Source organism: Orcinus orca, chromosome 7 (assembly GCF_937001465.1).
Source record: "Orcinus orca chromosome 7, mOrcOrc1.1, whole genome shotgun sequence".
Classification (NCBI taxonomy): Eukaryota; Metazoa; Chordata; class Mammalia; order Artiodactyla; family Delphinidae; genus Orcinus; species Orcinus orca.
This window is the reverse complement of record NC_064565.1, coordinates 97,589,746-97,604,804: the sequence shown is the minus strand read 5'-3', so window position 1 is coordinate 97,604,804 and position 15,059 is coordinate 97,589,746. Positions and strand designations below refer to the sequence as shown.

Here is a 15,059-nt window from a genome sequence, read left to right as displayed (position 1 = left end):
AGTCGGAGTGCCGGGAGAGGACTGGGGTTGGCGGCGTGAAAACAGCCTGAAGGGGCTAGTGCGCCACGGCTGGCCGGGAGGGAGTCCGGGGAAAAGTCTGGACCTGCCAAAGAGGCAAGAGACTTTTTCTTCCCTCTTTGTTTCCTGGTGCGCGAGGAGAGGGGATTAAGAGCGCTGCTTAAAGGAGCTCCAGAGACGGGCGCGAGCCGCGGCTAAAAGCGCCGACCCCAGAGACGGGCATGAGATGCTAAGGCCGCTGCTGCCGCCACCAAGAAGCCTGTGTGCGAGCTCAGGTTACTATCCACACCCCCCTTCCGGGGAGCCTGTCCAGCCCGCCACTGCCAGGGTCCCAGGATCCAGGGACAACTCCCCTAGGAGAACGCACAGCGTGCCTCAGGCTGGTGCAACGTCATGGCGGCCTCTGCCGCCGCAGGCCCGCCCCGCACTCTGTGCCCCTCCCTCCACCACCCGCCTGAGTGAGCCAGAGCCCACGAATCAGCGGCTCCTTTAACCCCGTCCTGTCTGAGCGAAGAACAGACGCCCTCCGGCGACCTACACGCAGAGGCGGGGCCGAATCCAAAGCTGAGCCCCTGGGAGCTGTGAGAACAAAGAAGAGAAAGGGAAATCTCTCCCAGCAGCCTCAGAAACAGCGGATTAAAGCTCCACAATCAACTTAATGTCTGTGGAATACATGAATAGACAACGAATCATCCCAAATTGAGGAGGTGGACTTTGAGAGCAAGATTTATGCTATATAGCTTTGCTTCCACCATTTGTCCTAGGGTTCTATCCATCCGTTTTGTTTTGTTTTTTTTAATTTTTTTTCTTCTTAACAATTTTTTTTATTTTAATAACTATTATATTTTATCTTACTTTATTTTATTTTACTTTATATTCTTTCTTTCTTTTTTTCTTCCCTCCCTCCTTCCTTCCTTCCTTCCTCCCTCCCTCCCTTCCTCCTTTCTTTCTTTCTTTCTTTCCTTCTTTCTTTCTTTCTACTTCTACTAATTCTTTCTTTCTACTTTTTCTCCCTTTTATTCTGAGCCATGTGGATGCAAGGATCTTGGTGCTGCAGCCAGTCAGTGATGTGCCTCTGAGGTGGGAGAGCCAACTTCACGACACTGGTCCACAAGAGACCTCCCAGCTCCACATAATATCAAACGGTCAAAATCTGCCAGAGATCTCCATCTCAACACCAGCACCCAGCTTCACTCAACGACCAGCAAGCTACTGTGATGGACATCCTATGCCAAACAGCTAGCAAGACAGGAACACAACACCACCCATTAGCAGAGAGGCTGCCTAAAATCATAATAAGTCCACAGACACCCCAAAACACACCATCAGACGTGGACCTGCCCACCAGAAAGACAAGATCCAGCCTCATCCACCAGAACACAGGCACTAGTTCCCTCCACCAGGAAGCCTACACAACCCACTGAACCAACCTTAGCCACTGGGGACTGACACCGAAAACAATGGGAACTACGAGCCTGCAGCCTGCAAAAAGGAAACCCCAAACACAGTAAGATAAGCAAAATGAGAAGACAGAAAAACACACAGCAGATGAAGGAGCAAGATAAAAACCCACCAGACCTAACAAATGAAGAGGAAACAGGCAGTCTACCTGAAAAATAATTCAGAATAATGATAGTAAACATGATCCAAAATCTTGGAAATAGAATGGACAAAATGCAAGAAACATTTAACAAGGACCTAGAAGAACTAAAGATGAAACAAACAACGATGAACAACACAATAAATGAAATTAAAAATACTCTAGATGGGATCAATAGCAGAATAACTGAGGCAGAAGAATGGATAAGTGACCTGGAAGATAAAATAGTGGAAATAACTACTACAGAGCAGAATAAAGAAAAAGGAATGAAAAGAACTGAGGACAGTCTTAGAGACCTCTGGGACAACATTAAATGCACCAACATTCGAATTATAGGGGTTCAAGAAGAAGAAGAGAAAAAGAAAGGAACTGAGAAGATATTTGAAGAGATTATAGTTGAAAACTTCCCTAATATGGGAAAGGAAATAGTTAATCAAGTCCAGGAAGCACAGAGAGTCCCATACAGGATAAATCCAAGGAGAAATATGCCAAGATATATATTAATCAAACTGTCAAAAATTAAATACAAAGAAAGCATATTAAAAGCAGCAAGGGAAAAACAACAAATAACACATAAGGGAATCCCCATAAGGTTAACAGCTGATGTTTCAGCAGAAACTCTACAAGCCAGAAGGGACTGGCAGGACATATTTAAAGTGACGAAAGAGAAAAACCTGCAACCAAGATTACTCAACCCAGCAAGGATCTCATTCAGATTTGATGGAGAAATTAAAACATCTACAGACAAGCAAAAGCTGAAAGAGTTCAGCACCACCAAACCAGCTTTACAACAACTGCTAAAGGAACTTCTCTAGGCAAGAAGCACAAGAGAAGGAAAAGATCTACAATAACGAACCCAAAACAATTAAGAAAATGGGAATAGGAACATACATATCGATAATTACCTTAAATGTAAATGGACTAAATGCTCCCACCAAAAGACATAGATTGGCTGAATGGATACAAAAACAAGACCCATATATTTGCTGTCTACAAGAGACCCACTTCAGACCTAGAGACACATAAAGACTGAAAGTAAGGGGATGGAAAAAGATATTCCATGCAAATGGAAAGCACAAGAAAGCTGGAGTAGCAATTCTCGTATCAGACAAAATAGACTTTAAAATAAAGACTATTAGAAGAGACAAAGAAGGACACTACATAATGATCAAGGGTTCGATCCAAGGAGAAGATATAACAATTGTAAGTATTTATGCACCCAACATAGGAGCACCTCAATACATAAGGCAAACACTAACATCCGTAAAAGGGGAAATCGACAGTAACACATTCATAGTAGGGGATTTAACACCCCACTTTCACCCATGGACAGATCATCAAAAATGAAAATAAGGAAACACAAGCTTTAAATGATACATTAAACAAGATGGACTTAATTGATATTTATAGGACATTCCATCCAAAAACAACAGAATACACATTTTTCTCAAGTGCTCATGGAATATTCTCTAGAATAGATCATATCTTGGGTCACAAGTGAAGCCTTGGTAAATTTAGGAAAATTGAAATTGTTTCAAGTATCTTTTACGACCACAACGATATGAGACTAGATATCAATTACAGGAAAAGATCTGTAAAAAATACAAACACATGGAGGCTAAACAATACACTACTTAATAATGAAGTGATCACTGAAGAAATCAAAGAGGAAATAAAAAAAAATACCTAGAAACAAGTGACAATGGAGACACAATGACCCAAAATCTATGGGATGCAGCAAAAGCAGTTGTAAGAGGGAAGTTTATAGCAATACAATCCTACCTTAAGAAACAAGAAACATCTTGAATAAAGAACCTAAACTTGCACCTAAAGCAATTAGAGAAAGAAGAACAAAAAAAAAACCAAGTTAGCAGAAGGAAAGAAATCATAAAAATCAGATCAGAAATAAATGAAAAAGAAATGAAGGAAACAATAACAAAGATCAATGAAACTAAAAGGTGGTTCTTTGAGAAGTTAAACAAAATTGATAAACCATTAGCCAGACTCATCAGGAAAAAAAGGGAGAAGACTCAAATCAATAGAATTAGAAATGAAGAAGGAGAAGTAACAACTGACACTGCAGAAATACAAAAGATCATGAGAGATTACTACAAGCAACTCTATGCCAATAAAATGGACAACCTGGAAGAAATGGACAAATTCTTAGAAATGCACAACCTGCCAAGACTGAATCAGGAAGAAATAGAAAATATAAACAGACCAATCACAAGCACTGAAATTGAAACTGTGATTAAAAATTTTCCAACAGACAAAAGCCCAGGACCAGATGGCTTCACAGGCGAATTCTATCAAACATTTAGAGAAGAGCTAACACCTATCTTTCCCAAACTCTTCCAAAATATAGCAGAGGGAGGATCACTCCCAAACTCATTCTACGAGGCCACCATCACCTTGATAACAAAACCAGACAAGGATGTCACAAAGAAAGAAAACTACAGGCCAATATCACTGATGAACATAGATGCAAAAATCCTCAACAAAATACTGGCAAACAGAATCCAACAGCACATTAAAAGGATCATACACCATGATCTAGTGGGGTTTAACCCAGGAATGCAAGGATTCTTCAATATACACAAAACAATCAATGTGATACACCATATTAACAAATTGAAGGAGAAAAACCATATGATCATCTCAATAGATGCAGAGAAAGCTTTCGACAAAAGTCAACACCTATTTGTGATAAAAAACCCTGCAGAAAGTAGGCATAGAGGGAACTTTCCTCAACATAATAAAGGCCATATATGACAAACCCACAGCCAACATCTTTTTCAATGGTGAAAAACTGAAAGCATTTCCACTAAGATCAGGAACAAGACAAGGTTGCCCACTCTCACCACTCTTATTCAACATAGTTTTGGAAGTTTTAGCCACAGCAATCAGAGAAGAAAAGGAAATAAAAGGAATCCAAATCGAAAAAGAAGAAGTAAAGCTGTCACTGTTTGCAGATGACATGATACTATACATAGAGAATCCTAAAGATGCTACCAGAAAACTACTAGAGCCAATCAATGAATTTGGTAAAGTTACAGGATACAAAATTAATGCACAGAAATCTCTGGTATTCCTATACACTAATGATGAAAATTCTAAAAGTGAAATCAAAAAAACCCTCCCATTTACCATTGAAACAAAAAGAATAAAATATCTAGGAATAAACCTACGTAAGGAGACAAAAGACCTGTATGCAGAAAACTATAAGACACTGATAAAAGAAATTAAAGATGATACAAATAGATGGAGAGATATACCATGTTCTTGGATTGGAAGGATCAACATTGTGAAAATGACTCTACTACCCAAAGCAATCTACAGATTCAATGCAACCCCTATCAAACTACCACTGGTATTTTTCACAGAACTAGAACAAAACATTTCACAATTTGTATGGAAACACAAAGGACCCCGAATAACCAGAGCAATCTTGAGAACAAAAAACGGAGCTGGAGGAAATAGGCTCCCTGACTTCAGACTATACTACAAAGCTACAGTAATCAAGGCAGTATGGTACTGGCACAAAAACAGAAAGATAGATCAATGGAACAGGATAGAAAGCCCAGAGATAAACGCACGCACATATGGTCACCTTATCTTTGATAAAGGAGGCAGGAATGTACAGTGGAGAAAGGACAGCCTCTTCAATAAGTGGTGCTGGGAAAACTGGACAGCTACATGTAAAAGTATGAGATTAGATCACTCCCTAACACCATACACAAAAATAAGCTCAAAATGGATTAAAGACCTAAATGTAAGGCCAGACACTATCAAACTCTTAGAGGAAAACATAGGCAGAACACTCTACGACATAAATCACAGCAAGATCCTTTTTGACCCACCTCCTAGAGAAATGGAAATAAAAACAAAAATAAACAAATGGGACCGAATGAAACTTCAAAGCTTTTGCACAGCAAAGGAAACCATAAACAAGACCAAAAGACAACCCTCAGAATGGGAGAAATTATTTGCAAATGAAGCAACTGACAAAGGATTAATCTCCAAAATTTATAAGCAGCTCATGCAGCTCAATAACAAAAAAACAAATAACCCAATCCAAAAATGGGCAGAAGACCTAAATAGACATTTCTCCAAAGAAGATATACAGACTGCCAACAGACACATGAAAGAATGCTCAACATCATTAATCATTAGAGAAATGCAAATCAAAACTACAATGAGATATCATCTCACACCAGTCAGAATGGCCATCATCAAAAAATCTAGAAAAAATAAATACTGGAGAGGGTGTGGAGAAAAGGGAACTTTCTTGCACTGTTGGTGGGAATGTAAATTGATACAGCCACTGTGGAGAATAGTATGGAGGTTCCTTAAAAAACTAAAAATAGAACTACCATGTGACCCAGCAATCCCACTACTGGGTATATACACTGAGAAAACCATAATTCAAAAAGAATCATGTACCAAAATGTTCATTACAGCTCTATTTACAATAGCCCAGAGATGGAAACAACCTACGTGTCCATCATCAGATGAATGGATAAAGAAGATGTGGCACATATATACAATGGAATATTACTCAGCCATAAAAAGAAACGAAATTGTGTTATTTGTAATGAGGTGGATAGACCTAGAGTCTGTCATACAGAGTGAAGTAAGTCAGAAAGAGAAAAACAAATACCATATGCTAACACATATATATGGAATTTAAGAAAAAAAATGTCATGAAGTACCTAGGGGTAAGACAGGAATAAAGACACAGACCTACTAGAGAATGGACTTGAGGATATGGGGAGGGGAAGGGTAAGCTGTGACAAAGCGAGAGAGAGGCATGGACATATATACACTACCAAACGTAAGGTAGATAGCTAGTGGGAAGCAGCTGCATAGCACAGGGAGATCAGCTCAGTGCTTTGTGACCGCCTGGAGGGGTGGGATAGGGAGGGTGGGAAGGAGGGAGATGCAAACGGGAAGAGATATGGGAACATATGTATATGTATAAACGATTCACTTTGTTATAAAGTAGAAACTAACACACCATTGTAAAGCAATTATACTCCAATAAAGATGTAAAAAAAAAAACCTATATATAAAATATGAATTTTTAAAAATCTGGCTGTTTAATTTTTTTTTGTTTTGTTTTGTGTTTTAAAAAAAATGTGGTAGATCTGAAACTAGTCACCGGAATTGCTAATGCAACTCAAGTGAAATGATTCTGTTTAATTCTAGAGTTGCTGTCATATATTATTTGTAGTGTTTTATAATAACATTTAGTTAACAACTTGAATTGTCTAATTATTAATAACCTAAATTAAGTGAATTTCCCTTTGTTTTACATGCTAATTCTATTTTATATAGATACCAATTTAAATATATACATTTTAACATCTGGTTTGAAATATTTTCAGAAAATAAACTAAATGAACTTTATTTCTAAACATTGATGTATTTACCATAATTTATGAACAACATTTTATTTATACCAAAGTATTTTATAGTCCTTTCCCTAGTATTAATGACTATAAACCTAGCATGCATACTACTAATAAAATTGTAATCATAACATTAATAATAAAAATTTTAATTTGCCATTAAAACCAATTTGAAAAATATATATTAATATTGATTAAAGAAATACAACCTTTTTATGGACATACATTCAATCCACATGCTATCCTGCTCTATGCTAAATGCCCTGTGCTGTGCTGAATCCCTCTTTTCTCCCACTCTCAGACATATTGTAGGAAATAAGACCAGTATACAAGGAGTTCCCAACAAGAGGTAGGAAGGCCACCGTCTATAAGCAACTCTAGGCATTTAAGGCAGATACACGAGAGGCAACTTCTCTTTGTAAGAGCAGTTTTACTTCCAAGCATTAGTGCTCCAGTTTTTCACAGGAAAGAAAATAAATAAGAGACATGTTTTCTGATAACATTCAGTTATAGCACTCTGAGAGACAGACAAAAAAAAAATCTGATATCAAAAGAAAATGAGCATAAAATTTAGGTCACTACTAAATTAATATTTTCTCTGTGGGTTTTCCTTTACCAATGGCTTTTATACACACTTCACATGTAAGTATTTAGGCTAAATGCATTGAAAATCTTGCTTTTTCATTGATGCTCCATTAGCAGGAGTGAATTCTGTTGCACCAGGGTCTAAGCTATTTTAAAGCAAGAAGGAGGTTGTGGCACCTTTTTTACCCAACAACAAATCATTCTGATTTTACTCTTAATTCATGGCTGATACACTTTTCCCACAGTGCCCCTTGACTGCTGCCCCTTGACATGCTGCAACATGTGAAGTTGTGTCTAAGGTATTTGTCATTCTACCATTAGCTGTTTTTCTATAATAAGTGAACCTAAGGTCGCCTTATTCTCTATTTATCCTAAATCAATTTGCCTCAGAGGACTAAATAGAGCCTCCCATAATGAACTTGGGTCCCTGTTCATACTATCTGGATGCTCATCATCATATTCCTTTATTGATGTCAATCAGGCATTGTGTACGGGAAGATAAATGGGAAACATTACAAGTTGCATTTCTTTCCTGACTCACGAACCATAAAATATGGATTTTTTTTCTTTTTAGTATAGACTCCTACATTATCGTCATCAAATGTTGCTAAGAACAAATATGGTGACCCTGTTTTGCATATTTTGACATGCCTCAAATTACTAAAGTGTGTGCTCAATTAGTTGTGTTTGCTCTTTCCTGAATCTTTAATCCCTTCCTCTCCCCTACCGCTAAGCAAATAAACATGCTGTCTCCTATTTGAACAAGGGAGACCTCTATTTGGATCCTACAGGTATAGACTTTTCTCTTCTTTATCTCCACATCCAAACTCTTTGAAAGTGTAGTTCCCAAATTCCATCTCCATTTCTTCACATCTAATTCACTTCTGAAGCCACAGTAACCCAGAATTATCTAGTTTTAACACTGAAAAATCCCACAACCCAGGAAAACTCTCAGTCTTAGCTAGATAAACTGGGACAGTTGGTCACCTTTAAACCCCTTTTCTTTCCTCCCATTATCTCCACATCCAGTCACTCTTAAACCCCTTATCTTGAATCCATACTTTACTTCATACTCTCACAGTCTCCTAGTTCAAATTCTCATCTGCTCACAGCCTACTGTACAAGCCTCCTATATGAGAATGACTCCCTTAACTCTACTATCAAATTAATCTTTCTAAAAGGCTAACCTGATTGTGTTACCCTGTTTGCTTAACATGCTTTAATAGACTCCTTCTGAAAACTATAAAATTTCAATCAGATACTTAATGATCTTGTCCTTGTCCATCTGTATACTCTTGCTTGTTTTTTCTTCCTCCTTCCTTAAGCTCTATTCAAACATATTATTACTCTCAGAATATGCCTTTGTAGCCTCATACTTCTATGGCTTTGTACATGCACTGCTGTTTCCTGGAATCCACCTTCTCGAGATTACCTGGTATATCCTACTTACCCTCCAAATCTCAGCTCAAGCACAGCCTCCTCTTGGAAGCCATCCACAGCCTTCTAGGAAGATAAGAGTTCTCCTTCTTGCTTTTCCCCTGCGTCTTGTATCCTCTTCCATTTTAACACATACCTCATTGCATTAAAATCTCGTTTCTCCTTCCTTTCCAAGCTACAAAGTCCTTAAGGAGAGGTGCTATGCGTTTCCCTGTCATATGTAATGTATCAGCAGAGTTTCTATCTCAATAAAAAATTGTTGGGCTTCCCTGGTGGTGCAGTGGTTGGGAGTCCGCCTGCCGATGCAGGGGACACAGGTTCGTGCCCCGGTCCGGGAAGATCCCACGTGCTGCGGAGCGGCTAGGACCATGAGCCATGGCCACTGAGCCTGCGCGTCCGGAGCCTGTGCTCCGCAACGGGAGAGGCCACAACAGTGAGAGGCCCGAGCACCGCAAAAAAAAAAAAAAAAAAAAAAAAAATTGTTGCATTAATGTTTAATGAAGTAATTACATTATTTTTATAGTCCTACTTTTAGGAGGCAGGGTACATAAAAGCACATAGACAAGATCTTGTAAATAGGAACTTATTACCATTCTTTTAACCTACATGCCCCTGTACAATTACTTCATAAATTGTACCTAATACCTGAAAAGTGACTAAGAGTAACTAGACCTACCAAAATTGGAAAAAGTGTTGATGATTTGCTTACCGTTCTTGCATCCCATGCAGACAGGGACTTATCTGCAGAACCTGTGAGAAGAATGTTGGAGCAAGGAAAAAACTCGATGCTGTTCACAGAGTCTGTATGTCCATACAAAGTGCATCTGCATCTTTCACTGTATAGAGAAACAGTAAGGGTTAAAGCTGTAGGACTTAGCGCTACATGTTTCTTATGCTGTCTATATAATGCTAACAAAGATAGTTCAAGTATCTGAGGCATAAAGTAGCTTTACAAGTGGCAAGATGTACAAAAATAACATTTTAAAAGGAGAGTTCTACAACCACCTTATATTCTAAGCACTTTATAGAATTAGCAGCATAAAATTGACTAAATTTAAATTACATTCAATTTATAAAGTCAGTTGGTAAAGTCATCTTTATACTACCTCATTTATTCCTTATCATGAAATGACTACTTAAAAACTGTTCCCATCTCATAAAGGAATACACTGAGGAAGAAAACATTTCATAATATGGGAAGACCAGAGAAACTTCTTTAAGTTGCTCAGTCTCTCTTCCTCCCCCCGCCCCACCCCCACCTCAGCTGCTTGGGTTTACATTAGAATCACCTGAGATACTTTTCGAAGATACTCCACCTCAAGCCCCAGACATTCTGTTTCACTGGATCTGAGATGGAGCCTGAGCAGAAGTGTGAATTAACAAATCTAAACCCGTGGTTCTCAAAGTGTTTTACCCAGACCAGCAGCATCAGCATCCCTTGGGAACATATCAGAAATGCAAATTGGGCCTCATCCTAAACCCACTGAATCAGAAACTCTGGGGCTGGGGCCCAACTGTCTGTGTTTTACAAGCTCTCCAGTTGACTCGATACTCACAGAAGTCTGAGAACCACTGATTTAAATGATTAGAAATAACTCATAAGGAAAGACAACTGCAGCTTTGCCTTTTGCCATTTTATGAAAGGACTGTTTCTTAATGAAGCAGGATATATTCATAGAGCAGTATCACTTCTCATTTGTAATGTTTGATTGTCTTTTAATTAACTTTATTTATAAACCTACTTTAAAAATAGAGAAGAAACAGGATAACTAATAATGCTGAGAACAGAGGAGTCAATATAGGTACATTTCTAGTATGATAACCAGCTCATTAAACTCTGATCAGCTGATGGCTGTCTGGCTTGAGCCATGCCATACGTGACAGTATGGTGGAGTGGAAAAAACTCTGCTATGGGAGCTGGTAGCCTGGGTTCCAGTCCTAACTTTGACAAGAACTAGCAGGGTTACCATAGAGAAGTTATTAATCTCAGTGGCAGTAGGGGTCCTTCTTGTGCGAATGAGATTACTTAATCTGATACACTGAGAGGTACAATCTAGCTTCGACAATCTGAGATTTTTGACCAAGGTTGTAAATGTAAAAGGCAAGGGAAGAAGTCAAATTGAGCATAACACCTAAGAACTGTTTGGAGCAAAGTTAGTTCCTCCTTACTTAAATTTTGGCTTTTTTGAGAAGTTAGAAAATATTAAGATTTATGTGGATATGTATGTAAGTTACTCAGTTTTGCCCCTTGATTGAGACTTTTCATATCAAAGTGAAGTAGTATAGTACTTAATGTCAGGAACAAGGAAATAAAATCAATAAATTCATTAATCAGGGCCATTTTGTATCTGTTTCTTTATCTTAATATTTCTGAGAGAGGCTGATAATATTTTGATCATTAAGGTTGATGAAAGGTCAATATATACCAGGGGTCAAAAACCATGGCCCACGGCTGGCTGCCTATTTTCGCAAAGAATGATTTATTGGAACACATCAATTTGTTTACACATGTCTATCGCTGCTTTCCCACGACAACAGCAGAGTTGCACAGTTATGAGAGACCATATGGTTCACAAGCCTAAAATATTTAATACCTGACCCCTCAAAAATATATTTGGATATTTGTAAGTATGCTCAGATTTTATTTATGACATTTTTTTGAGATGTGTGATAAAACTTACAGGATAAATTCTTTTCTTTTATTTTTAAAGAAGTACTGTTTTATGCAGAAATTTTACCTGCTGTTTTCTAATGATTCTCAAAATATAAGTATAAAACATTTCTTTAAACGCTTATATTCCAAAGCCCACTATATTGACATAATCATCTTTAACTATTAGAGTAATTGCTCCAGATATAGCTCTATGACAAAGAAAAAGAGAGATTGATTTCATAAAAAAATGAAAATTATATATTATATAATGTAGTAAATTATTAAATTAAATTATATAAGAAAGTCAATAGTTTATTATGAAATATCATTCTCTAAAAAACATCCTCACATTAAGAAAATATTAAGTATGTTATTTTTAGTCATATTTCATTTATAGAAAGTATAATTTAAAAAGGAAATGTTTATAATTATAACATGTATATAATTCCTCCCATTTTTCTTTTATTTACCTACCAATTTTTTGAAATCATTTTGTTAATCTTACAATGTCAAAAATTATAACACACACATATGATCAGTAATCACAAATCCCAGTGTTGCTCAGTGCCTCCCATCCTCCTAGTGTTCAATTAATATCTATTTAAATTAATCCTCTGAACCCATACTTTTATATATTTTCTTGATTATTCAGTACTTCAAGAGCAATTCTGAATAGTTGTAATATCTTGGGAACATCAGTTCTCCTCCTCCAATATTTGTGGAGGAATGTTTCACTGTCTCATACCAGGGGCAAAGTCTGAGGCCAGCCGAATCTCTCTTCCCTTTCCTGCCTAACTTCCTTTGTGGATGATTTGCTTTTCACACCCATAGCCCTAACAGTTCTTTTGCAAACACTGGAGTTCAGAAATTTCACCATGGCATGGCTTGATAGCAATTTCCATCTAGACTTTTGTTATACTAGTAAGTAGTTATTCTTTCACTATATCTTTATGTTTTTCTCTTCCATTTATTCTGCTTTTTTTTTCTTTTTTCCCCCTTAAGAACACCAGCTATGTTTTATTTTGTCTCATTTTCCTCTACATTTAACATTTTCTCTATAATCCTTGTATCCTTATATATATATATACATATATATATATATAAAATTTATTTTTCATACCTGTTCTTTATAATTCTTAGTTGTGGTTATTTGTGTGTCTGTGAAGAGGGAGCAATCAAAAACCTTTATTTATGTTTTTGATTTCACTTTTTTCCTAATATTTCTCAGTCTGCTTTCCATCTGCATCTATTGTCTTATAAAATCATAATAAAATGCTTTAGCTCTTTTGATGTTCTATTTTATTATGTAAAATCAACTTGAAATATAGCATTTTGGGCTTCCCTGGTGGCACAGTGGTTAAGAATCTGCCAGTTCAGGGGACACAGGTTTGAGCCCTGGTCCGGGAAGATCCCACATGCTGTGGAGCAACTAAGCCCGTGCACCACAACTACTGAGCCTGTACTCTAGAGCCCACGAGCCACAACTACTGAGCCCGCATGCCACAACTACTGAAGCCCGTGCACCTAGAGCCCGTGCTCCACAACAAGAGAAGCCACCGCAATGAGAAGCCCGCGCACCACAACAAAGAGCAGCCCCTGCTCGCCACAACTAGAGAAAGCCCGCGCTCAGCAACGAAGACCCAATGCAGCCAAAAATAAATAAAATCAAAATAAATAAATTTATTAAAAAAAGAAATACAGCATTTCTGTAATTTGACTGAAAATATAGAGGACTTTTTGTCTGAATTATTGGTAACTTTACTTATGTAATTCCTTGTGCACTGTATGATCTTCAGTGGAATTTGGTTTATATTCATTTATTCTTCAATTTTTACAATTCATCATCAGTTCTGGGTTGGTTTCTTTTTATTATGACTTAACATTATATGGGACAGCTACTTGCTAAAGATTAATGGCAAAAGGAGGAAATTAGATTTAGGTTAACTCTAATTTCTAATCAGATTTGCTATCTTCCCAAAAGACTTCTCACTGAGTGTGTTACTGGCTTGATTCCTGAAGTTCATCTTTCCTCCACTTTTATATTTTTTTTTTTTTTTTTTTTTTTTTTTGCGGTATGCGGGCCTCTCACTGTTGTGGCCTCTCCCGTTGTGGAGCACAGGCTCTGGATGCTCAGGCCCAGCGGCCATGGCTCACGGGCCCAGCCGCTCCGCCGCATGTGGGATCTTCCCGGACCGGGGTATGAACCTGTGTCCCCTGCATCGGCAGGCGGACTCTCAACCACTGCGCCACCAGGGAAGCCCTCCACTTTTATATTTTAAAGTACGGATGTAGCTTGTTGCAAAACCTCTCAAGTCACAGGCTCTATATTAACTCTAAAGGCCACTGTCTCCCTTACCACCCTCAACCTGCCTCACCTCCGGCAGTTTCCTTGATCTCCTTTATCCAGCAATAAAACTGTCTTGCTGGGATTTGTGCTACAATGATAAAGTAACCAATACTCTGCCTCTCCCTCCACAACAAACAACTATAAAATGACACAAATTATATGAGGCAACTGTTTTCTGGCACTGAACTAAACACAGCACAGGATGGGAAACCTTGAGCAAAGAAAAAAATTCAAAGAGCTCCATGACCTCCCTGACTTTCTCCTTGGAAGCACTTCACTGCTATCAAATATAGTAGTAGAACCCCAGTAGATTTGAAGTCTCACTGAGCCAAGAGGAAATGGGAATAGTTTGACCTGCTGCTATGCTTGAAATTTGCAGTGAAGGGTATGTGAGAAAAGGGAGCTGCATGGGAAATGGCAGTAGTTTGTGTGGGGATTTGCTGTGAATTGTTGGCCAAGGTCTAGATGGCATTTTGACAGAGTAAGACTCTACAAGCCCTGTGTGGTTGAGTGCCGTACGATGATACCAGAGACCAGGAACTGTTGGAAGACACTGGACTTTAATCCCAACCAGGGTGGGTTGAGTGCTGTACAATGATATCAGAGACCAGGTACTGATGGAAGACACTGGACTTTAATCCCAACTAGAGCGGAGGGAACTCAGTAGGCACCTCAGACTTTCAGTTGTGACTACAGAAAAGCACCCACCTTAGGAGTAAGGGTCAGGTTCATGAATTAAGTTCAAAATCAAAATAGACTTGTCCTTACCAAGAATAAAACTAAGCCTGAAAGGGCAAAAAAATTATCTGCCTATAATTAAACAGATTGCCAGAACAGAACTCACTACCTTTTGTAGAAAGATCACTTAATATAGACTCTCTACAATTTGCTATTAACAACATCCAGCATATAATTAAAAAAAAAATTGGTACACATGTGAAGAGGTGAAAAATGTGACCCATAATCAAGTAAAAAGCTCAGTAGTAGAAACAGACTCTAAGATGAATC

General features: G+C 38.1%; 1 protein-coding gene across 1 annotated transcript in view; it reads right to left on the bottom strand.

Annotated features, from left to right (window-relative positions):
• The window catches only part of SPAG16 (sperm associated antigen 16), an 877,426-nt gene that overhangs the window by 359,461 nt on the left and 502,906 nt on the right, over positions 1-15,059 (bottom strand). Inside the window, exon 13 of the mRNA XM_033428194.2 lies at positions 9,761-9,887. Coding sequence (XP_033284085.2) covers positions 9,761-9,887 — 127 coding nt within the window. The remainder of the gene's footprint in view (positions 1-9,760; positions 9,888-15,059) is intronic.